Source organism: Stegodyphus dumicola, chromosome 4, assembly GCF_044657685.1.
Source record: "Stegodyphus dumicola isolate Sdum_Otavi_A_Nest chromosome 4, ASM4465768v1".
In the NCBI taxonomy this organism is placed as follows: Eukaryota; Metazoa; Arthropoda; class Arachnida; order Araneae; family Eresidae; genus Stegodyphus; species Stegodyphus dumicola.
The window spans coordinates 36,789,701-36,816,926 of NC_140771.1; the positions used below are offsets into that span (position 1 = coordinate 36,789,701).

The following is a 27,226-nucleotide window of genomic DNA, read 5'->3' on the forward strand; positions in this document are numbered from 1 at the left end:
GCAATGTATGAAACGCATGCATTCTACAGAATAATTAAGCATTTTATAGAATGTCTGGTGTTTTTAGGGAAAGTATGAGAATTATTACATGCTTTATCTAGGCATTGTGAATTATTATAAACTTTATCTACGCATTGTGAATTTTTATGAATTTTATCTAGGCATTGTGAATTATTGTAAACTTTATTTAGGCATTGTGAATTATTATAAACTTTATCTACGCACTGTGAATTATTATAAATTTTATCTACGCATTGTGAATTATTATAAATTTTATCTAGGCATTGTGAATTATTATAAACTTTATCTAGGCATTGTGAATTATTACAAACTTTATCTAGACATTGTGAATTATTACAAACTTTATCTAGGCATTGTGAATTATTATAAACTTTATCTAGGCCTTGTGAATTAATATAAACTTTATCTAGGCATTGTGAATTATTATAAACTTTATCTAGGCATTGTATATAATACCTAGGTATTCTATAGAATGAAAATTCGCTTTAGGCAAAGTATGAAAAAAGGTTATGATCAGGCTATTATTTAAAAGATGTTCATTCCTCAAAAATACAAATGTTGCTTTGAAAACGTAAAGAAACATTGCCATTAAAACACTTTTATTAAAAATATGTAAGTCTTGGTACACTATAATAAACTTCTTTTATATATCCCAGCGGTTCTCAACCTTTTGACTAACGCGTACCATCTTAACAAGAACTGAAAACCTTTTAGTACCACCACTACAAAGTTCTACTACCACCACCACTCTTGAACAAAGCTCAAATAGCATAAATTTACGACTATTTAGAGAACAAACTCAATCAGGATGCTGGGGTTTTAATTTTTGAATTTAATAATTAAAAGTACTTTGCTTCTTTGCTTACCACCTATTTTTATCTTACGTACCGCCCGTTGAGAACCCTTGCTCTATCCGGCTAACACTAGAAATCAATAAGATCTAACCGGTAACGGAAAATAAATTCAGAAAAAATCACAGGTTTCACAACAGACCCTTTTTGAAACATTTTTGATCTTTCTGACACGACTCACAGAGGTGGATGTACAGTTCAATATTATTACGTGTCGCGTTTTTGTATTTGGCTGAAAGCTCTTTCAGCATTCTGCTAGTCCTCCAAATGAGTTTTAAGAAGTACGTGAAATAACTCAGTGTCCTTGACGTAATACTATATAGCACTGATCTAACAGGACAAATGAGGACTTGCTTTAACAGGATAACTGAGTTTAATTTTGTTTACGACAAATATCACATCATAGCGATTCAGCAATCAATAGTCTCGTGGTTCCTTCTCAATGGTCATTTTGGCATTTATTAATTTCTGGTAAGTAGTGTTCGGTTATTGGAAACGAATCTGAGAGGTACTTCGTTTGCTGGTTTGTCATTCGAGATTCCATAGAATATCTAGACAACGTATCAAATGTTTAATCGTATCCATACATAATCGATAAGCTCGCTTGCATATGAAGCGAGTAATAAATAAAAAATAAATTAAATCGATGATCTCCCACGGGATTCAAAGGCCTTTTTAGAACTAAAATTCCTTCTGAAGTTAGATCTGCAGGAGAAAACCTTACTGAGTTGTCTTGCAAGAAAACCTGGGCACCATAGAACTAATTTAATTCTTAAATATCGCCGAAATATGAATAGTCCATGTGACACTTTATATGATTGCACAAAACAGGTTTTGTGAGAATTGTTAAGACAAAAAGCAGATCCTGAAAAAAAAAAAAAAAAAATTCGATATTTAACAGGAAATGAGGGAACTAGATCTAATTTGAGTCCAAGATCTCGAAAGTATGAAAAAAGAGTTACCTTACCTGCCACCTGCGATTTGTAAATATAAAATAAATTTGAAAGGATAGTGCCAGCGAAATAAATTTTAACTGTAATTAGTATATATATAATATTTAAGGAAAAACTGGTGCAAGTAATTTAACTGGAAAACTGGTGGTAATATTTAAATGAAAATGGAACAAATAAAATTAATAATAGAATATTAAAAAAGCCTTTATTGCAAAATTTCAAGTGCTTTTGCATCTTGTGCAGTTCCTAGTGGTGTGTCTATCAATCGTCATAGTCTGCAAAAGGACGAACACACAGGTTGCACCTCATAGTGTTTTAGATCCCCCTTTCAGTAAAAGAGCCTTGTACTTTTTTTTCCACTTCCTTTCCTTAAGGAAAAAGAAAACTTTTCCAAAAGAAAACATATTTATATCTACACACTTTACAAAAATAAGTGAATAAAGAATTATTTTAAAAAAAATTTAAAATCTGAAAGGTTTCAGATTTTAAATTACATCCAAAGGGGCGCTTTCTTAACGCTTTATGTGTTACCTTTATTTATTAAATATCATGTACTTTCCACTTAAAAAATAAAATTCAGTTCAACAGCAATGTGGCAAAATAATTTTAAAATGAGAATATCTTTAGAATTTCCGATACACAGTTTCTCGCGCTGAAGATAAAAATGTTTTCTTCTGTAAAACGTTGCCATTTGGTCGCTTGGAAATCGTTGAGTTTGTTAATCAAAAATTCGTTTAAGTTTTAAAAAATATGAAATCGATAATAAAACAAATTCCAAATTAGAGCTACCAGATGCTCATATTCGGTGAAAGATTACGTTATTCAAAATTTGAGGGGTCTAGGTAGCGTTGTTTTTATCACAATGCGAGAAACATACATACATTTATGTAGATTCTTCATTATTTAAATTCTTTAAATATAATACAGGGCGATACTATATGGTGGCAACAATGTGAAAAGTGAAGCAACGCAGAAAGTGAATCAACCCAAAATGCCAAAATGAAATTAATAGTCCTTCTGGGCAAATTACCCTTTTGGACTAATAAACTTCAAAGGTTAATTTTAGTTAATAGTAAAATATTGTTACATAATTAAAATTTATCACAGACAAAGTTATGTTAAATAATTAACTGAAACCTAACTAATAGTTAATAATACCTTAAATTAAAATCTAGAAAAGGAATTTTCCTCTCTCTTAAAAGAAAACTCCAGCAGTTTTCTGGCCTTGAGTGTCTTGAATATTTATACTCCGTTTCTTTTGGCAGTTATCAAAGCATCGGATAAAGATTATATAATAAGTAAACAACCTTGATTCTTACTGATATTTATATACGTAAGTAAATGTCTTTTTAGATTCAAATGTAGTCGTACTTGCCGGAGAGAAGGAGGAAGAAGATTGTACTCGTAATTAGTCAGTCTGTTTTTGCTTTAAATTATAATAAATCAATCTTTTATTTTTGTTATAAATTAAAATATTAATAAGTCATGTTATAGAGTTTATTGCTTTATAACATAGCTCCTGTAATAACAGTATTATATTCATCATATCATTATTACGGGGAGGAAAAAAACTGGGAATGAGTGCGAAGCGAGAAAAAAAAAAAAAAAAAAAAAAAAGAAATAGCAACCTTTTTAGAGGAAAGAATTGTAGATAGAATATGTCATAGATCTTAGGTTTCATTTCTACATGACACGTTTTTTAACAATTTGTCGTTTCAATAAATAACACATCACGAAATTCAGTTTTATGATAAAAATTAATCTTTTGAAATCCATGATAAATTCTGAGTAACTGCTTGTAATAAAAAGTCACTAACTGATAATTTTTGACTATGAAATGCAGATTTTTAAATAATTTCTCTTTAATAATCAAAATAATTTTTATTTAATAATAATAATAACAACCACTGAAAGCCAAGTGAAAACAAACAATTGAAAAAAAGTAAACTTAAACGTGAAAAAGTTAAATGCCGAAGTACTGCAAAAACAAACAGGAATATTTTCTTATTTATTAAAATTACTTCTTTTTTATTTATTGAACTATTTCTTATTTACTTCTTTTTTATTACTTATCTATATTTATTAAATATAATAATAGTTGATGTATTACATAATTTCATCACATTTCACAAAGGGTATTTTTTCTTTTGCTTTCTTTTAAAAAACTGTGGTATAAATGCTATATTATTCTTTAATTTACGTAGTCATTATACTTCTAATCTCAGCCAGATTTATTAAAAGGAAACTTGTTTTTCTAATTTTTATTTGAAAATCGTTTGGCGCTATTTACTTGCTAATCATCTTTAAAAAATAAATTATTTATCAAAATATGTATGACTTTATGAATCAAAAGTAAAAGACTCAAAGTCTGTTCATGATTTGATTAATTAAATACGCTCGAGACACATTCAGTGATATCGAAAGATTTATTGCTATGAAGCCAACGTTCTCGCCGCTAAACGAACTGCGCTGTAATGACATTTATTTTTTTCTTTTCATCCTGTATAAACTACCACAACGGAATGAAATCCGCTAGGTAGCGCCACTATTCAGTTGGTTGATAGACTCCGCCTCTCAGCTGTATCATCCAATCAAACACCGATGAGATCTCTCACTGTGAACAAATGGATCTCGCGACTGACTAGCCAATAGAAGTCTCGTATTACCGTTTCCAATAACATTCTTAGCCTCTGTAATTAGCTTATCAAAATGCCGGCCCACCATTGCGCCAAATTTGGCGCAGAACATCTCGCAGTCGCGGATCGGGCGAACGCTTTTGGTAATTGAGCTCGTAAAAAACATAAAAAATACGTAACAGCCTTACTGCGATAAAAGAAGCTTCTCCTTGGCGCCCGTAATTGGGGTGGTCTGCTGTCGTCTGCACTAGTCGTTCCTCACTCACGTGCGTGGAACTCGATCACCATCATCATTGCTTTTGTTTTTATTTATTTTCCACTTCATAAACAACAGGCCTTTTTTGATATTCCTTCAACAGTTGTTAATTTCTCAACAGAAGAAAGAAAGGCGGATTTGAAAAATATATTCATAATTTCAAAATTTAGAATCTCTCAAATCTGGGTATTTTACGTGAAATCAGAGACTGAAGAACTATGTGTTCTATAAAGAAATGCAATTCATAGGGACAAAAGAATTAGGTAGAATTTTTCAAAACTACTTGTTTGCTTTGCAGTTGCTTATCACAGCAAGGAAAGAGAGTTGAAAATGTGAAATTTTGAATTCTGAATGTCTTTGAAATGCTCCTTATCGTGTGCCATATCACATATAAAATGATTGTTTCGGTGGAAGACATAAATATTAATTGAGTGATTTTTCAACTCAGTTTGTTTTGGATTTTATTTTATCAGGTAACGAACCATAAGGTTGTTTCGATCGCCAGGAAGTAATAGTTTGGCGTGTGATGATACAACAGACATATCGAGCTATCCAGGATATCTGTTGATAAAACTTCTTAGTGAATTAAACAATAAGGCCTATTAAGACTTTCATCTCCACAGCATGATGCCTTTGGCACCACTACCTGTGGTACCTGTTCCTTCTAAACCAAAGATGGGCTTCAGCATTGAAGCACTGGTGGGCAAAGAACGTGATCATCATCACAGTGGTCGATCTCCACCACCACCAAGGTCCGGCTCGAGTCCAGGAGAGGACCTCAGTAATGGTCGGACTTTTAGCACCAGTCCTAGACAGCGGGCTGACCCTCCAGTTGCCCCCGTGCCAACTTTCCCGAACGGCGGCGTGCCTTCTAGCTTGAGCGGAAGCGGCAACCTCGCGGCGGCGGCGGCGAATGCCGCCTTTTTGGACTCCATATGCGGAAGCCGGACGGCTAGTGTGCTTTACCCGCCGCACCACCACCAGCACGAACACGCTGGGGGGTACACGGGAATGCCGGGCTCTTGCTCCCCCCACGTGTCGCCCTTTTTCTTGGGAAGAGAAACTTACCCCTTGTACCCGTGGCTGCTAGCGAGGCATCCGAGGTTCCTTGCACACCGGTTACCTGGTGAGTAAATTATACTTTTTTATTTAAATGAAATTAGAGTTTTCTTGAAATGTTAGAAAATCTGGTTCTGAAAGAGGCAGAAAATTGTTTACAATATACCACATCACAGAATAATGTTCTGAATGTACAACTGTTTAGGCTAAATGATTTCTAGTTAATGCAAATGTTAAGTTGCAAAATTTCAAATCTCTCAAAGTTAGGATATAAAATTTGAGGTGCATCAGTACAAATGTGTAAAAGTTTAATACTTCAGATAAAAATCATTCACTTATGTTCACTTGTAATTAAGAAAGGAATAAATAAATAATAAGTAATAAACTGAAAGTTTAATTAATTATAAAAATCCCAAAGGTTTAAAAGAATATAAGAGATTTAATTTCAGGGAGCAGCTCTGTTATTTCTCACACAAGGAAAGAAAAGGCAGAGTTCAAGAAACTTTTATCTGTTCCCATTTACATAATGTAAATTTTCATATTCGACACGCTTCCATGTATTGATATACATGGATTATTATTACATATTGATCAAACTGATTGTTAGCATTCAATCCCCTTTGTAGTGATTCAAGCTACCAACAAAAACTGGAATTACCTTTTAAAAGAAATAATAATAGTTATCACTATAACACCTAATTGCAAGTAAAGAAAAATTAAGTCAATTTCTTATGATAGAAAATCATTAGATACCACTATTAGGTATTTTCTCTGCACAGGATTCATTCTAGAGGAGAGGCGGCATGAAAAGTAGAAGAGTTAGAATAATAACTTGATTTTTGAAAGAGTAATGTAGCCCACCAGCGGCCGAGCGGTAAAGTCGCTGAACACTGGTAGTTCGATCCGAGGTTCGAATCTCGCGAACGGGCTGGCTGCATCGGCGTTTTCGTGGTTTTCCCCATGTGTAACGTGTATACGAGTCAGTTCCCTTAGAAAGTCCTCCGCGAAGGCATCCCTTCCCTTAGGCAGATAGCCCTAGTGTGCTTTGCCATAATCAAATAAACCAAACCGAAAGAGTAAATCTTTAAAATCTTTAATAAGTGATATTCCAAGTTTTATAGACAAAATCGCTAGTTTCTTTTCTTTATGCTGTAATGTCAAAGGCCACAATGGAAGGAAATGCAAAGTATCAACGTATTTAAATTTATTTCAACAGCCTACTTAACCTTTTCAAACTACTGAAGCGGTACTGCTTAAAAAAAATCTGATGTGAGTGAAAATAATTTTAAATAGCATTTTATATAGTAGTAAATTTAGTGATTAAGGTGTTAGTCATTTACAAATATAAAGCTTTCGTATAAAATTTAGGTTTCCAAAATTTTGAGTGGTACTGTTCTGCCATCAGGACCGGATCCAGAAATTCATGTAGATATGTAAACACGAATGTATGCGTGTGTATACATACACACCTATATGCACATACATACGTACACACGCTTATACATTCATAGATTTCTGAGTCCGGTCTCGGTAGCAGAACAGTAGCCTTTGAGTTTTGAAATATTTGAGTTTCAAAATTTTGAACTTAATGGACATTTATCATTATTATTATGGATTGGAAATAAAAGCAATAATTTAAAATTTTTCTGATCGGGTAAATAATGAAAATTATCTAAAAACGAAATACAAATTTAATTGATTTATTAAAGGAATGGTTTTGTCAAGTCAAAAAAATCACCCATTATTAGTTTGAAACTGAGGGTGTTTGTTATTTTATTCTTGTGTTTGAAAGTCTTTATATATCGCATATCAATAAATTTTTATTTGCACAACATTTATTCTTCTGCCACTGTCGAAATCTGAATGAAATTCATGCAATTTCTATCTGTATAAAAGTATTTATCTTCCAACAAAAATCTTTTAAACATATATTTTAAAAAAGTATTTAATCATTTTAGTTTGAAAAATAGAATATTACTTTTTATCTCTATAAAAAATGGTTAAAATTATAAGTGCTCGAAAACTATTAAAAATGTTCAAGCAAATACGTTGATTTTTTTTTAAATTTATAATTGTCTTAAGCTACATAAGATTCCAAATTTTGTAAATAGATTTCCATTTTTTAAGAAATCTTCAATTATTTCAAACAAATTATAAACTAATAAATCTGTCTTCCAAATTTATAATTTGTTTTCTATTGTTCGTACATAAAACTTACAATTCTAGCATTTGCGTTTTAGAAGACTAATTTGACTTCATTTGAAATTTAAAAATCAAAATCGTATATCTAGTACTATAAAATTATGGTTTATTCCTCAAATTGCCGATTCCCTGAAAAAAAAAGGGGGAAAGCTTTTTATTCATTTATTTACTTTTATGGGTATACATCATTTGCTGAATGGCTGGAATGCAGCTGAAACTGAATGATAAGTAAGAAATTTTGTCAAAATGTGCAGAAAAACAAACTGCAATTCCACGCATCAGAGCTTATGGGATAAAAAAGTCCAAAAGAGATTTTTTCCCCTGCGAGGCGGCATAAATATACCTACAATAGATTTATGCAAATAATTTCTAAATCACATATTTAAATTTAAGTTCTAACGTGTGCTCCATGAGCTGTTTTCGGAGCAAGAACTGAAGATAGATGAAGAGATAAACTAGAAGAAAAAGAACGATTTTTGCATCTTCATTTCGAAGGCGGAACTTTTAATTTATATTCAGAAGTTGGGTGCTCAAAATTTGCTATCCAGTTTCTGTTCAGAAATTGTACGTTCAAAATATGTTTTATACGTTTTGTTCAGAAGCTATCTGTTCAAAATGTATTTTATAGTTTCTATTTAGAAACTTCAAGTTCAACATATGCTTTTATTTCGAAATAGAACTTTAAAATTGACGCGATTAATAAATACACCTCAATATAATTGAACAGGTAAATATTCAAAGCTTATGTAATATTATCAGTTTACTTTCAGAAGTCTTCGTAAAAGAGAATTTGAAAATTATAATTATTACTTAAAAACATGCAGAAATTTAAGGGATCCATTAAAGATTTTCATATTATCATTATTTTTAGATGTGGTATTTCGAGTTTCGGAAGTCTAAGTACTTTGCACTTTTACGAAATATACTTTAAACGGGCTTGATTACAACCCAGGTTTATATAGTCCAGATTTCGATTTACAGTCCCAGATTTCGATGAGGTTTCACTAATCTACAGGTACCAGATTTCCCGCTGGTGCCACGACTTGCAATTCTTATTAAACTTATTTTCGAAATATAAAAGTAAGGAATGGGGTACTGAGTTTCCCAGAAGAATATTATGTTTAGAGCTGTCTCTGTCTTATTTGGGTTTTGGATCAGAGTGGACATGTAAAAATTTCATAGCATAAAAGCAATTTTAGGTTAGATCTCGGAATTGCAGGTTTAATTTGCAGTTTAATGTGTCATTCTTTTCCCGCTATATTTTAAATATGAAATGTGGAGTATTCTTGAAATGTACGAAGTAAGGAACTTTTAACTCAAAGAATAAAAATTGTATTTGTTTAATGCACCTGGAAATGAGACTTTGAGGAACCTAGAAAGGCGACCTCTTAAACCCTTATTTCACAACTTAGACTAGAAAAGGAAGATATTCTTACTTAGCTATGGGAACGAAAAGAATTCATATCAAAATCTATCAGCGTTTCTGTGCAATGTGGGATAATCTGAACCTGTCAAATAAATGTTCTTCTCATTACTGCATTCAAACAACTTAGGACTCGGATAACTGATATGAATTAAGAAATTTTTTGCACCATCATATCACTTTCCTTGTAAAAAAAAATTGAGAGAAGAACGAAACGAAAGGCGTAAGAAAACTAGAATATAATTGCTGTGGATTCACGGTTAAATTCAGAAAAAATCTTTAAAATTTTATTTATGATTTTTTTTTATTTATGTGTAAATTAAGTACTCATATTGACCACCATCTGGTACATCTTTCTTTAAACGGGAAGCTTCTTAACAAGCTGATTGCTGTCAAGCTTAACGGAAATTTATAAAGTAGGTGGAATTTTAAACATAAAGCTAAGTACATACGTATTTAAAGAGTTTTTGAAACAAAACTGAAAGTCTAGAGAAATTGTCTTTAATTATGTTTCCTTTCTTCTAGAATTTAGAATGGAAAACTGATTAGCTATAAACTTAATTTCTCTAACGTATTATATTATAAAATCAAATAATGGCAATCACGATTAAATTTGGAATTTAAAATATAAATCGCAAACTTAACATCAGACACAAAATTGTATATTTTGAAGAAATTTCTGCGCCTATTGATTTCTCTAAATTTGTTGTTGCCCTTTAAAATTAATTTATATATTTTCTTGCTAAGAAAGTTATGTTAAATAGTCATCGAAACGGATAGCGTTTTATTTAAAATGGAAGATTGCTTTATCCTTGAATTGCTTAAATCAAGAAAGTTCTATAGCTAAATTTCCGAGGTGAGATATCCTTACCTAAATGCCTCGTCTTGGAAGTAGATATAATGGTAAATAATAGAGAATATGCTCATTTTAATGCAATCAAGAGTTTAGCTAGTATATTTGCAACATGCAAGTATACCGTTCTCAGCTCATTGCATTTAACATGTTATTTCTTCTTAATAGCATAGAAGATTACTTCTATGTTGAGTCACCGAAGGAGTGAAAATAACGGAAATGACCTCAAAGTTAAACATTTTAATTAAACGTCATTGGTTTAAAAAAAAGAGAGTGTTAATGGCAGTGTGTTCTCTAATTTTGTTTGAAGGTAATGTGACAATTAATAACAATCTGGTTTAATATCGCAGGGGGGGGAAGAGGGAAGGAAACGTTTGGTCCCTACAGTTCTGCTCACGAGTGTCTAATACTTTAGAGAATCTCTGTTGTACACTTGCTTAGCGATTCACTGCTTTGAGTCAAAATTCCAATTTGGAAAAAGAAGTTATACTTTAGAATTTGTTGGAATTTTCTTTTAGAACACTTGGAAATACAAATACTGCTTGAAACTTGATTTTTTTTATGTGATAAAAGTGAAATATATAATATCATTTAGTTATTAAATATGATATAATATGATCCGTTAGATGAAATGTACATTAAAGTTTTATAATTATATCCAACGAGCATTTATCGACTTCATTTTCGTAAATTATTTTATTTTAATAATAATTTTTATATTGTTTGTAATTAAATATCATCACTTCTTAAACAAAATTATAACTAAATGCGTCTATCGTTCAGAAAACTGTAAGAATTTGAAAAAAATTGAAGCTAAAATAAACTGGTGAGTATAATTAGGCCTATGAAGATTCTTACGAGAATCATCATAGACGTATTTAAACGCGCCATGTCTATAACCAGTTTTTTTTTTTCATAGACCTTCTTTTCAGATTATTTCTCAGTTTCTTTTCAAATACCCGCTAAATTATTACGGGACTTTCATTATTAAATGAATGCACTATTAATCATGGTCTTATCATGTACTTCAGTTGACTAATTAAAATTTTGTAATCATACTTTTTCAAATTATGGATCGAAAAGGCATAACTTGTTACATTTTTACATATAATTAAAATAATTTGTTCATTCCTCACTTATCTGTAACAATATAAGCAAAATTGTATACGATGGCTATCATTTCTTGAACAATCTCTGAGATACATGGTTGAAGGCGACAGAAATTTTAATTAATTAATTACATGTCAAAATAGCTCTACTGTAAAACTAATTCATATGTAAATTTGAAGTTATGACGAAATCAAAATTCCAAAACTTTTACTTTCTAAATCTTAAAAACATATTTTTAGGAAACACAATATATTATGTTTTCTAAATTTTATATCTAAAAGGCTTAGAACTTGAAGACGTTTACAAAAATATAGTATTAACTAAGGCAGCTGTATTTATGTATTTTGCGTTGAAATTCATTTCGAAACAATTAAATTCTAAATTTTTTTTTTTTTTAACTTAAATTTTCTTTCGGAAAATTTTCATGTTTAAGCTTCAAACTTACATTTATTTAGACACTGCTATCATTAGTGCACCTTTAATACATTACTTAAGTATGTAAAATTTTAATATGCAGTGATATCAGTTTTAAATGCTGTTTTGTGAATGTACAAAAAACTTGAAACATTCAAATTACATTCGTTCATGACAGTGAAACAAAAGAAGTTTTACTCTCCTCCGACTGGTTGAAATTAATAAAGATTATGTCTAAACAAAATTAGACATAATCGTTGTCAATTGCATTTAGTACTTGTTACCCTTCTGGATTACAGTCTCTCTTACCTCTTCGCGGTCTTCTTGTGATTGCTCTTGTTTCGCTTTAGGTATTAAGTTCCTAACATAACACACATTAAGTTCCTAAGCGATCTCATCTCCGCATCGAACTCATACATGAGCAAGCTTCTTCTACATCACATCTCTGATCTTTTCTTAAGTGGTAAATATTAGATGATGGTAAAACGACAGCAATCACAAAAAAAGAGAGCGAAAATCACATTTTAAATTAATAAATATCAGGCAAAAGGTTAATTTTGGGCATCTTAATAATTATTATTTGGTACGATTTCATGGGCTATTTCGTTAACGTTTGGCTATTTTAAGGCTGTGTTTGAGATTTTCTTGACATTTTTCCTATTATAAGCTAAGCACTATTTAATTATACATAAATTTCATACAAATGAAAATTTTTCTTTTGTTTAAAGTATGACCATCTACCATTAAAAAATACGATTTTAACAGCAACCTGTTATTAACGAAGACAGGAATATTAAAAGTTTTATTTTCAAGTTCTTGTTGTTGAAAAAGTTCGGAAGAATAAGGGACGAGCTTTCTTTTCTTTTCTTTTCTTTTTTAATTTTTTATTTATTTATTTATTTATTTATTAGAATTTTGACGTGTGGTTTTCAAGTTATCCCTCTTATCATCCTTTTGCCGTATAAATTCAAAACCGATTCAGGCATCAAAAATAGGAATTATGTGGTTATATAACTAGGGAGTAAGATATTGATTTTATAGAAGCGAGACTCGTTTAAACACTCAAAAGGGTCACTCCCGCTATCTGATCTCTTTAAATCCATCTTACATACATAAAAGTATTACGAACCTTTTCAGAAAGATCCCAGAGGGCATAATTTGATACGGATCTCTCAATAAACATTTTCCAGAAGTTTTAATGGCATTTAAATTATACTGTATTCCGTAAATTAATTTTCACTTGTATTTCCCATTTAGTTCTTACGAAATGCCCTTGTCCTAAGTCAATTCAAATTTCTACATTCCTACTTAAATGTCTTATTAGATATTACGAATCGTAAAAGATATTTAAAAATATTACGAATGTAGTTCTCTAGCACAAAGGATCATTCCTTCAGTTTCACTGGAAGAAAATCGTAACAATGCTAGTAATATTTCGATAAATCCTTTCGTTTTAATAATAAATTATTTTATCTTCTGCCTTCAAATAAATTATCTGTTCTTTAATTTCAGTGAAGCTGTCTTACGAAAACTAAACCATTTGAATCCCTTGCACTTGTAAAGATGTCATATTTTCTAATTATTTTAAGAAAGCTTATTACTTAAATTTTTCCATTTAATTTATCTGACGAATTCTTATATTTATTTAAGTAACAAAACTATTACAAAATTGTGTTAAAACATGACTTTATTCCACCGACCTTTATTGATCTTTAAACATTTAATTGTGTTTTAATTGACACATACTTCGTTTATTTAAAAATGCGCTAGTTTTGTTATGCAACAATGATAATTATTGGACATAGCTTATTAGTAAAGATTATTGTTAGATTGAAAAAGATTACTACCATATTAATGAAGACTGTTTAAGTTCAACAGTACCTCAATCACCTGCAGTATTACAGAGGTGCTGTCCTAGCTTCTACCTGTACTTGTTATTTATCAATGAAGAATCACATTTTTATGTTCATTATAAGTAAAAAGCGATTTTATTAAGAAATCTTCAGGCTGAGGATTCCGGGAAAAGCATTTAGGATAAAGAATTAGGAGTGAAAAGCAGGAACTTATTCCTTTCCATATCATGGAGAGTACTAGAACTCTCCTTGAGTAGTAGAACAAGGATCTTGAGTACTAGAACAAGGGTGATTATAGTGCGGCTCGTGTGACGTCTACGGCTCTCGCAAGCGAGTAATGCAGCTCTTGTGCAAATGAAATATATTTACCGTAAAATAATAAATACCGTAAACCATAAATACCGTAAACTAAAGCTACTCAATGTTCAAAAGAGAGTAATTAATTTATTTTGTTTCTATTTGCAAATTTTTTAAATGGTTATTTCCCTTTGAAACATGTTTACCAACTTTTAAAATGATGTTAATACGTACTTATATGGCTTTTGGGAAATCGCGTTGCGGCTCTCGAACCTGCCTGAATTTCAATATACGGCATTTAATGGCATGAAGTTCGGCCACTCTTGCACTAAAAGATTTAAAAGAGAGAGAGAGGGAAACACCTTTTTAGCCCAAAGGGGCGTTAGCCCAGAAGAGCTATTAGTCTCGAAACGGCATTTTGCGTCGAATCAACCGAAAGCATTGTATCACTTTTCAAATTGTTGCCAACAAATGTTATCGCTTTATATTATATTCAAAGAATTAAAAAATGAAAAACCTGCATGACTGTATGTATGTTTTCCGAATTGGGAAAATCAACGGTACCTAGAGCCATCAAATTTTGTATAACCTAGTCCTCCACCCAAATATGAGTATTTGGAAACCGAATTTTGAATCTGGAATTTGTTTTATTGTCTGTTTTATATTCTGTAAAACTTTAACAAATGATTGAATAAACTATTTTAGAGCGAGCAATGGCAACACTCAATGGAAAAAATGTTAAAAAAAACAACATTATCCAGCGCGCGAGACTGTCTATCGGAAATTCTGAAGATTTGCTGTTTTTAAATATTTTTAGCCCTAAAGAACATTAGCCCAAATGCTCTCGAAACGTGTGTATGTGTCTGTAAATGAAAGAAACGCCCCTTCGGGCGTAATACAAAATCTAAAAGTTTTCAGATTTTACATTTTAAACAATTTTTTTTAGTAGTCATTGGTCATTTTAAAAATATTACTTTCATTTATTTGTGTCACAGTCTCAAATTCGTACCTCATTCCAAATTTTAAATGAAATACTTAATATATTGCTGTCACACAGATGAACATAAATTATGAATTTATCACAGGATAGTAAATAAAGCGTAAAGCTTTATAAATGCTTATTTAAGCTTAATTATGCTTACAATGCTTATTTAAGCTTAATTATGCTTAATGGCAAGTGCACAGGTATATTAGTTACACAAATATACCTGTACACTTGCCATTCTTAGTAGCGCAGGCGGATATCTGGTAACTTGAACGGAAATCGTACATTAATTAGGTATTTTTTGCATAGACTTTCTGGTGAAAGAGATTCTGTAACAGATGCTTTGGACTTCAGGTTCCTCTTATATATTCGGAAAGCATTTATAACCATCCTTCTGATTAATTTGAAGTGATTCACATGTAATTCCAAGAGCTCTGAGCTTCGTCATTCGTTTGCACTCTATCACATATGAAATTATCTGCCTTTTCATTCGGAGAATCGGGATCATTCTTATCGCTTCCGTGATAAATTTCGTAGAAAGTTCAAAGAGCAAATGCAATTAATCCTTTCATTAATATGCGGAGCATCCTTCCTTTATGAATCCAAGGCTTTTGACAGGAGAATGGTTTTAGATCTTTCCGAATTCACTGAATCAGTAAAAGTTCAAATACTTCCAATTTCGATGTCATTTTCGATGTCTTGAAGATATACCTAACAATTTAATGCCTATAATTGGAAGCGCCCTAAATGGTAAGCATTAAAAACTTTCATACTATATATCGTTCCCAGTATACTATAGTATAATTACATCATTGTAATTATTGTTATTAAGCAACGATTATGAAAGCTACAAGTGGCTGGGTGGATGATATAACTGAATGCTTGCAGTTTGATTTAGTTTCAGTTCAAACGGTTCTGGGTGGATGCAGATGATTTTCATGGCAACTATCATTTACATCACTGAGGAAAGAAAGGCACTTCCAAAGTCTTCGAGTTTTTATTCCATTTCGGATATAATTTTTGGATGTTTCCTTTGGGTAATAATTAAATTAAAACATGCTGTTTATTAAATAATCGCATAGCCTTTTTTAATAAGAATATAAAGTATAAAATTTGAAAAGAAAATCTGTAAGGTTTCAGATTTTAAATTGCGTCCAAAGGGAAGTTTTTTTTAACATTTTGTGTGTTACCTTTATTTATTAAATATCACGTTCTTCGCACTTAAACCATAAAATTCAGTTCAAGAGCAATATCGAAAAATAATTTTAAATTGAGCATAGCTTTAGAATTTTCGATACACAGTATCACGCGCTGGAAATAAAAATGTTTTTTCTGTACAACGTTGCCATTGCTCGTTTTGAAATCTTTGAGTTTGTGAATGAAAAATTCTTTAAAGTTTTAGAAAGTATAAAATCGATGATAAAACAAATTCCAAATTTCAAATTTGGGCTTCCACATGCCCATATTTGCAGTAGGATTACGTCATTCAAAATTGAATGTCTCTAGGTACCGTTGTTTTATCACAATGCGAGAAACAAACATACATTTATGCAGATTCTTCATTTTTAAATTTCTTTAAATATGAAACAGGGCGATAATATTTGGTGGCAACAGTTTGAAAAGGGAAATGGACATTCAGAGGGATTCGATGCAAAATCGCAAAACGAAAGCAACAGTGCCTCAGGGATAAAGCCCCTTTGGACCAAATAAGATATAATTTAATCTTATATAAAATATAAGATTTAATAAGATTTTAATAAGAATATAAAATATAAGCGAAAAGTAAATTTTTGCATAAAGCAACAATGAAATTTTATTGAAATGGTGTGACTGTAAGGAAGTCATTGTAAAATCAAAGGCGTAGCTAGAGTTTTTGCCCCCACCCGGAGTAGTTTATTTGCTGCCCCTCTCATACCAGAAAACTAAATTATAGCTCTATGTTAATTTTTGAGTTAATACTTGAATTCCAATATTTTAAAGCGCTGTTTTGCTTATATGTTAGCAAATTTGATCGATGATATTCTAGAAATTTACTTCATTTTTCCAGTTGCTTTTCTATATTACAGTATTTATTAAATACAAAATACTGATTTTTTTTTATATCTTAGGTTCTTCTTAATCGATTTTTATCTAGAAAAATTCGGGTCACAACAAGTTATAACGCACTTACAGCCAATGTGAGGAAAATTCAAAATAGAATTGCAATATTTGAAATTTAGTTTTGGAGACTTTAATTTAGAATAAATTGTAAAAGTTCAAAGCTACTGTCCTTTCGTCTTTCGGTTTCGTTTTACAAGCAGTAACATAAATAAAACTAATATTTGTGTCATTAAAATTATAATTTAACTGTCAATCGTAATTTTCATTCAAAACTTTCGATGGAGTAAACAAGACCCATAGGAAGAAAGTGAAGCTGCTGAAGTCTATTTGAAATTTCTTTGACCGCTTTGTAATGACAATTCTCTTATAAGTTCAGTTTCATTTCACAATTCAGCATCTCATGATTCTTTTCCTCACAATGACCGAGTGGATAAGATGGCTAAACACTGGTAGTTCGTCCTGGAGACACATTTCGAAGATTATGTTGGCTGCCATATCTGGTTTGCCAATGCGTAACATAGGGTATGTGTTTTTGCATTCACGCATGCGTGACGTAAATGTGAGCTAGTGCCCCTTTCGTAACACGAATAGGATTCAGTTCCAATCCAAGAAGTCTCGATTAGTTTTCCTCTTCCGAAAATCGATATGACTAACTTATATAATAATGTTCCAAATGAAAATCTCCAAGAATTGCTGAGAAATGGGCTGATATCATTATGAAAGTAAAGTATAGTAGTATCAACTGAGATTTGCAGTGAATAGAAGATTATGTTGAGCTTCAAAAACTAATTATAAAGCATCCAATTAAAAAAAAAAGAGTAAAAAGTGCCAAAGATATAAACTTTTAATGTCTAGCTACCCTGTAAGTCAAAATAAAATAGGATCATCATTCCATTTAGTTTCAGTCAATAAACTGACAAACTATCAGATATTTTTCGTCTATATTAAACTAGACTTGATAGAAACTGAAATGCCTCTTAGAGTTTATTGGACTATGGCAATCCCTTCTCTTTTCAACTACTCATGTCTTATACGCTTTTATTGTAACTAATTTAAATACGTTTCTCTGCTAAAAATAATTCAACGTAATCAAAATCGAAAGTAACGAAAAATAATAAATATCAAACCTTTTTGAACTATCCTTTGATATAATAAAGCGAACATGAACTGAATCTTCTGTAAGATAACACGGACTGAAATTGAGTCATGTATGTTTAATGAGATTGTTGATTGAGAAACATTTTTGTTCGAGGTCAATGAATGTTTTAAAATTGGTAATTCCAAAGTGGTAGCGACTGTTTTTTAACCACAGCTGTCATTATCACTCTTCAAAAAATTTAAAAGACGTTACAGAATATATAAGATGAGATGAATATTTTTGGAAGAGAATTTTCAGAATTATTTTGAAAACCATTCTATCCGACATGCTACACACTTTTAAACTGATTTTCTTTTCCTTAAGATAGCTGAATACGTTCGGTGCATTTTTTAAACGTAATATATGAACACTTTTAATCATATTTCTGGCTATGTTTTTCATAGTATTTCATATTGGTATTATTTATCAATATTTAAAGTAAATCATTTTTTTTTTACAAAAATTTTAATGAAATGCAGAAAATTAGGGAAATTCTTCAAGACTTTTAAAATTTTACCTAAAAAACATTGAGACTTATTTGAGAAATAATAGCACTGTAATAAACTTTGTGCTTCATTATAATGTTGGGCTTTTACCTAAAAAGCTATTGTAATAAATAAAATTTTAGAGATGATCAAAGAATATTACAAGATTTTGACTGTATTTACTATTTCATAACTCAAAAAAGAAGTAATTATCAGATAATCATTTCAAGATTTACACTGTCGAAAAGGGTGAAGTTCATCTGTTGCGCAGTTCTGTCATTGCTTGCAATCCGTTATTTTATCATTGCTGATATAAGGTATTTCTCCCGCTTTCCTAGCGTGCCTTCGGGGTGTAGTGGTCTGCACGCTGGGTGGGTATTCCAGAGGTCCGTGGTTCGATTCCCGGCGTTTGTTCATTTTTCATTTCTCCGACTTTTCCAATTAACCTAATGACTCTACACTGATTTCGACAAAATATTAATAATAATAATAATAAAATCTGAAAGCTTTCAGATTTTACATTACTCCAAAGGGACTTTTTAACGTTTTGTGTGTTACCTTTATTTATTAAATATCATGTTCTACGTACTCAAACCATGAAATTCAGTTCAACAGTAATATCGCAAAATAATTTTAAAATGAGTGTATGTTTAGAATTTCCGATACATAGTCTCACACGCTGGAGATAATTTTTTTTTTTTTTTTTTTTCCATACAGTGTTGTCATTGCTCGCTTTGAAATCGTTGAGTTTGTTAATCCAAAATTCGTTAAAGTGTTACAAAGTATGAAATCGACAACGAAAAGAAATTTCAAATTAGGGCTTCCAGATGCCCATATTCGGTGGAAGAATACGTTATTCAAAATTTGATGGCTCTAGCTACCGTTTTTTCATCATAATACGAGAAACATATATACATTTATGCAGATTCTTCATTCTTTTATTTCATTAAATACAACACAGGGCTCTAATATTTGCTGGCAACAAGTTAAAAAGTGAACCGACATTTATACTGAACCAAAGCAAAATTCCAAAGCGAAATTAACAGCCCTTTTGTGTAACGCCCTTTGGGCTTTAAAAAAAAAAAAAAAAATAGAGTAACTGGAAAACTTTTAGATTTTATATTACACACAAAGAGGCTTTTTTTTTTTTTTTTTCATTTATACATACATACACGTTTCGAGGGCATTTGTCTAATGTCCCTTTGGTTTAAAAATACTTATAAACAGCATATCTTTAGAATTTCTGATTGGTAGTTTCACACTTTGGAGGTAATTTTTTTTCCGTACATTTTTGCCATTGCTCGCATTGAAATCATTGAGTTTGTTAGTCAAAAAATTCGTTTAAGTTTTAGGAAATATTAAATAGACAATAAAATAAATTCCATATTCAAAATTTGGGTTTTCAGCCTCTCATATTAGGGTGGAGGATTACGTTATTAAAAATTTAATAGCTCTGGGTACCCTTGTTTTTTTTCACAATGCGAGAAACTATATAATGCAGATTCTTCATTATTTAATTTCTTTAAAATAATACAGGGCAACAATATTTTGTGGCAGCAATTTGAAAAGTGAAATATACATTTATACTGAAGCGACACAAAATCCCGTTTTGAGAATAATAGTCCTTCTGGGCTAACGCTCCTTTGGGCTAGACAGTGTTCATACAATGGAATTTCTCTCAATGCGTTTTCTCTAGAAAACATAGTAAAGATTAAACACGCAAAGTTTCATAAAAATGAGGTAATAATATTTTGAGCTATTCTTTATTTTTAAATAAGTAAATGATGAATAAAAAAAAGGTTTGGAATTAAAAAGTTGTTTTATGTTTAAATTATTGTCTTTATACCGAAAGAATATACTTTCCTAAAACTCGGGGCACTAAGAAGTTAATCTCTGCTCTTCTTATTGACATGTTTTTACCCTTTCTATTTTAATAAATCTATTTTTCTCTTGGCAACGAATGACTACTTCAGACATTGTATAGCTATCAAACTTGAAAAATTAATTCTTTATTCAACTCTGGAAATCTTCTAAGAGTGCAAGCACAAGGATGAATATCAGTAATATCAAGTATACCTAATAATCTTTTAAAGCTTTGCTGAATTTCATGGCAGCTATATGTTTTGATTTTCAGCAGAAATGTCTCAATGTTTCTTCGGATGAATCCCCACAGAAGAGATCTTTAGTTATTGTTTACGTCTTGTATTTTCCTGTATAAGCATTTCAAGAATACATTTTTATCGCATAGTTTCATACACACGTACTTAATTATAATCATTATATTCCTTGGTTATCCATTATGCGTATTTCTGCATTTTATTGCAGTTGCTGAAATTTGCTTAAATTTGCATAGCTGGCAATGCTTTACATTAAAGCACTGATGCAGTTTCTGCACTCTGCGTGTTTCTTAAATTATTAACATTTTCTGCGAATTGAAACTCTACAGTAATTTTTCAGCTAATCGAGAAAGGCATAAGTTAATATTCCGAACATTTTTCAAAATCTAAAATCGCCACTTCTTTATCATGTAGCTTTAAGAATTTAGGCCTTTTTATTGTGCTTAGAAGTCAAACCTCGATGATTCTTAAAAATAAATGCGTGATGCCCAGCTTATAAAAAAATTTTTTTTTCGAAGTAACTTTTTTCCAGATTCGTAATTTTGACATAGTTCAGACGATATATACTTCAGCTGTTTGTTTTGCAGCTGTTTGAAGTGAAATCTAAACAACTCCTTTCAACTTCTTAAACTAGGCCACTAATAATACCTAAGGAAGTGACACAAGTTAAAGATGTCTCTAATATGAGTAGCCATGTGAAAGTTTTTGACACCTGCTTCTTTTTTGAAGAAATAAAAGTTTTAAAAGTGGCCCATTCACCTGCTATTTAAGACTCGTTATTAATAGACATTTATTATAAATGAAAGTAAAAGATAATTTAAGAAAATTATCCTACGGCCTTTCTGTTAGCTTTAAACATGCAGAATATAATCTAAGATTTTTTTCTGCTTCAAAACACGAAAATAAAACTGCTTGTCCTGTAGAAGAAATTCCTGCATCAATTTTAACTCATGATGTTACTGATTTTATTTTGCTTTTTATCTCCCTAAAGACCTGCGTACGTTTACAAATTTACCTATTATTCGATGAATTCATTTTAGTACTTTTATTTAAACAAAGTATGTAACTCAACAAACCCAAATCATTTTTTTCTTCTTACGTTCTATAAGAAATGTTACAGTATGGTTGAATTAAAATTTATTATTTTGTAGACAATTGTTTTCTTTTCTTGGGATCTGTGTAAATTTTTATTTGAAATTCAAAAAAAAAAAAAAAAAAAAAAAAAAAAAAAATTTTGAAAAATTTTAGAGTATTATTTCATAAATACTAAAATTAGTAATATACTACAAGATTATATATAAATGAGTGAGCATTCATTTTTCAGACCCTGTAAATCTTTGTCTTAAAGGCAAGTTGAATTATTTTTTAAATAAGTATTACATTAGAGAGAAAACTCTTGGGTTAAGTAGGCAAAATATAGAAATTCAAAGCAGAATTTTATGAATGTTAAAAACAAAAATAAAATTAAATACAGAAAGTGCTCATGAAAGTGTGTGCATGCTGTTACCACTGATTACTGCTGGTAGTTTTTCTGTCAAGATGAAATTATATTACGATAAGCTCATCTAGAATCGGAAGTACTGAAAGTCGAAAATATTGAACTTAATAAGCATAGTAAATGAACCTAACCTACCTTAAATGAGCTCAGAAGACTTTTGTTAGCCCGTAATTGCAGATATAGTTTAACAGAAAGTATTTCATACAGAGTCGAAAATGTAATAGATAGTTTCAAGCACAGGTTCGAGATATTTCATAGAAGACATTAGGGGCTCAACACTACTAATGATTTAGAAGAGTGATAAATTAGGAACACCATGTTTATCGTGTAATAAACCATGAAGACCATGTTCATTATGTAATAAACCATGAAGACTATGATATAAACTATATTTAGAAGATTAACACTGTTCAAAAACAGTCTGACTGAAAAATTTGTGTCTAGTTTCTGATATGTATTTATTTACAAAAAGTAAAAATATACTTCCTGTAAATAAATATATATTTATGTGTCCATCAGCTCTCTTGTATATGTCCCTTATTTTTTATTTAGAGCACGTTCTTACTTAGAAAAAGGAGATCCAAATTCTAAATCCTGAGAGCTATTAATAACGAATCTATCCCTCTGAATCATAATAACACCACAAATTATTGATGAAACCATTATTAAACAGAGAACTGTCAGTATACGGAAATTTTACCCAAAATACATGAGACAAATAAAGCAAAAGAATTTCAAGGCAAGCTTCTATCTAAAGAATCAGAATCAATCTAAATTTTTAATTTTACATTTTTTTCTCCAATTTATTTGAATATAAGAAATATGTATTTTTTATAAAAAAAATATTGCTCTTGTATTACTTTAAATTCGTTCTGCAAATATATCACAAAATTTCCTGAAACTGGAAAAAATAAAAAGCAATTAATTGAAATCATATTTTAAACGCTTTGAATTATTTTCGATAATGCGTCTTTATTTATCGCTAACAAAATTCGAAATTCGGTGTGATGGTATATATCAATTCTAGAAAAGACAACAGAGGAAAAAATATAATTCCAGTTCTCCAGCATTTTGCTTTTTAAATGTTATTAGTTCAATCCGATTAAATCTTATTTTGCATTTAAAAGATTAAAAATTCTTTCGTTAGAAACTGAATGTGTTAGCGAAAACATCTGAAAACTACTAAAAAAATTTAAATGAGCAGTTTTGCTGCAATTTGAACAGAATATCTGCAATTTTCTACTTATTTAATTTAAATCCTTTAATCTAAAGAAACAGGTATTTCCATTTTAAAACGCCGTTCAAATGACTATTTTAATAAATTCCTATTTATTTATCATTGTTTCATTTCGTATGTCGACCAATTTGTGCTTCGTAAACTAAGATATTAAATTCTTTTGCTTTTGATTTCCTTCTTTGCGCCATTTTATCTTATTTTATTTCAGACGATAAAGATCCTTGAGCAAATAAGGGGAAAAAATGCATATGTATGTATTTGTTTATTTTTTTAGTCTTTCTACCGAATGATAATTTATAATGGTAAAAGCAATCTTTAAAACGAATGGGAAATATTTCGATTTCGCTTCTGTTCTAAAGTAATTTTAATTGCGCTTTGTTCTTCTAAATTATTTTTAATGCTCTGCTCTCGTTAAGCTCCATTTAAAGAGAAATTTCGCTTTAAAGTATAAATAATTCCGTTAAATGTTTATTCAGCATCATACTGGAGTTCGGTTTCGATGGAAACTGCTTAGCTAGAGCTGAAACAGTTCACTTGCTAGCAAATAAGACATTTACGGCTAAAGCTGATATGTAAAAATAAATAAATGTTTACTTTATGCGTGACTTGATATCATTTCGATGCGCATTTTGAAATTAAATAGGGAATATTATTATGCTATTATATTTACCTGACCATAGATGAATGATATTTGTAGTTTACTGCTATTGTATTGGAAGATTTATTTTAAAATCTCGAAGGAAAAAGCTGCGAAGTACAGCTGTTTCCCAGAAGTGTTCGTACACTTTACGAATTTGTAGAAAACGCGCTGTAGCCCCGCTGAATTCGGATATAAAGCCCAATATTTTTTTCATATCATCTTTATGTGATTTTGAATAAAACTAAATTTGTTTGACATACAGTGTCTCACAAAAGTGATGTGACACTTGTGCTTTACAAAAGGAAACTGTAGTAAAATAAATTAAAAAAAGCATGTAAAAATGTTTTGTGAGTGTGTTTCATACTTAAATTTAGTAACAATTATTACATAACACACATTTTCTCAAAATATTAAAATATTAATTTAATAAAAATACAATTGTTTAGAACGGAGCAAAAAATGGCTCACATAAGTGATGGGACACTTAGTTTTCTATCAAATATTTATCCAAAAATTTTACTTTTTAAAAGGTTTCAATATTTTGTTGTATTTCCTTTTACTTTTAAAACATGATTTAATCTTCTTAGGATGGTTTTGGTACTAATTGTTTTGTGATTTCTGGAGTAATTTTACCCCATTCTTCTCGAAGCACCGATTTTAATTGTTGTTTTGAAGAAATGGTGTGTTTGCGAATTCTTGATTCCAATTCTTACCAAATATTCTCTATGGGATTTAAGTCTGGAGATTGTGGTGGTGTTTTTAATATTTCAGGATACTTATACAGCAGCCAAAGTCTAACGTTCAAAGCAGTGTGCTTGGGGTCATTGTCCTGGTTTTTATAATTTAGAATTTAAAATCGTTATGAAGGTTCAAATTTGGATTTTAAATGTCAATATACTTGTACTGATCCATTATACTGTCAATAAAAACAAAATTACCAACTCCTGAGGACGACATACACCCCCATACCATAACTCCTCCTCCACCATGTTTTACTGTTGGCACCAAGTTCTGTTTGCGAAATTCTTCCCTGTGGTTTCTCCACACCAAGATTCTACCTTCAGAACCAAATATATTAAATTTACTCTCATCAGCAAATATAACTTCATTTCAGTAATCAGAATTCTTATTTATGTCGGATTTTGCGAAAGCCAGTCTGAGTTTTCTATTCTTTTCACTTACGAAGAATTTTTTCCTGGCTTCTCTACCGTGATATACAGCAGATCGAATTACTCTTCTAACAGTCTCAGGATTAACAATTACTCCATATAATGCTTGTAAATCAGCAGCAACTTTAGGAGCACTCATTCTTGGATTTTGTTTTAATATTTTGAACGATAATTCGCTTTATTCCATTGGATAGCTTTTGATGGTCGGCCAGGTTTTTTATCCTGAATCATATGATTATTTTTATATCGTTTAATGATATTTAAAACTGTTAAATGACTCAAGTTAACTGTTTCAGCAGTTTCTCTAATAGATTTTCCACGTTCAATATGCAAATTAATAACTAATTTTCGAATTTCAGGCAAAGTTTCTTTTCGTTTAGCATTCATGGCTGCACAGAGCTAAAAACACAAAAATTCCAAAACAAACTGGAGAGAAATACTGCAGAAGATTTTATAAATTATTGCCAATTGCTTTTGAGTAAAAATAAAAAACCCCTAAAATATTTTTATTGTAGTACGTAGTAGTATCTAATGGTGTCCCATCACTTATGTGAGCCATTTTTTGTTCCGTTCTAAACAATTGTATTTTTATTAAATTAATATTTTAATATTTTAAGAAAATGTATGTTATGTAATAATTGTTACTAAATTTAAGTATGAAACATACCCACAAAAAATTTTTACATGTTTTTCTAATTTATATTATTACAGTTTCCTTTTGTAAAGCACAAGTGTCCCATCACTTTTGTGAGACACTGTATTTTCTTTTTATAAATTTGAAAATGAAAGGAGACGTAGATAAAATACGCCACAAAAGTGATAGTACACCGAAACATTTTCGTACAGTTTCACGAATAAAATTATCATCTGCAAGATTTTTTTATTTTTGCATTTTGGTGATGTTTAAAAAGTTGTTTGGTTTTATTCTTTGCTTGCATACTTCGTTATACTTCATTTAATATTTAAAAACGGCTCGTAGTCGTGAGGAAACAACGAATAGCATTTATAAATTTATCATCATTTTTCATCATAAGGATGGAAAATCGATCCGGGATATTGCTAAATTAGTAAATTTATCCTCTTTTACGTTGCAGTATGTGATAAAACGCTTTAAAAATAAAATCGGATCGTAAGAAGATATCGTCCGGCTAAGTTAACTCGACGTGATGAGAAATTTACAGTTAGAACACTTGTAAAAAATTCGCATTTATATTCGTGTTGTAAAGATTTCTACAAAATTTACTGAAAAATTTTCTACTTCAGTTTCAATCTGAAACTGTTCGACGAGTACGCAGATCAGCTGGATTACATGGGTGCTCTGTTCGAAGAAAATTTTATGAAAGTAAAAAAAAAAAAAAAAAAAAAAAGCTTAGGCTTTCCTTCGAAAAATCAATGGTAAATAAGCCCGGAGCGTACTGGAATCATATCTTATTTTCAGACGAAAGCAAATTTAACATTTTTGGTTCCGATCGGTACATGGAGAAGAAAAAATGAGGAACTTAATCGCAAAACCTTGGTTGGAACAGTAAATTATGGCGGTGGAGGTGTTCTTGTGTGGGAGTGTATGTCAGTATCAGGATTAGGTACTGTAGTATTTATTGATGGCATCATGAACCATGCCTTTTATTTAAATATTTTAAAAGATAATTTAACGTTATCCGCCCAAAATTTGGGTATTGGAAACAACTTTATTTTTTGATCAGGATAACGATCCTAAACTCATTTGCCCTAGACGTTCGCCTTTGGTATGTCTATAATCATCTATAAAAGTTTCTATTAAGCACCTGACGCCGAGCTTCTGGGGCACCAACGAATTATTGCGTTGTACAGTTACGGATTCCGGACGATACCCGAATAGTCCTAGTAAGTCACCCCGGGTGTGCGAATCCGCTCTCACCTGTCACCTGCCTATTATTGTCCGCAAGTTCT

The 27,226-nt window shown here is 30.8% G+C and overlaps 1 protein-coding gene across 1 annotated transcript in view; it reads left to right on the forward strand.

The window, feature by feature from the left end:
• The first annotated feature begins 4,526 nt into the window (after positions 1-4,526).
• Positions 4,527-27,226, forward strand: part of LOC118183108 (homeobox protein EMX1-like) — a 147,045-nt gene continuing 124,345 nt past the window's right edge. The window contains exon 1 of the mRNA XM_035352537.2: positions 4,527-5,843. Within this exon, the coding sequence (XP_035208428.1) occupies positions 5,342-5,843 (502 nt within the window). The 5' untranslated portion in view covers positions 4,527-5,341. The remainder of the gene's footprint in view (positions 5,844-27,226) is intronic.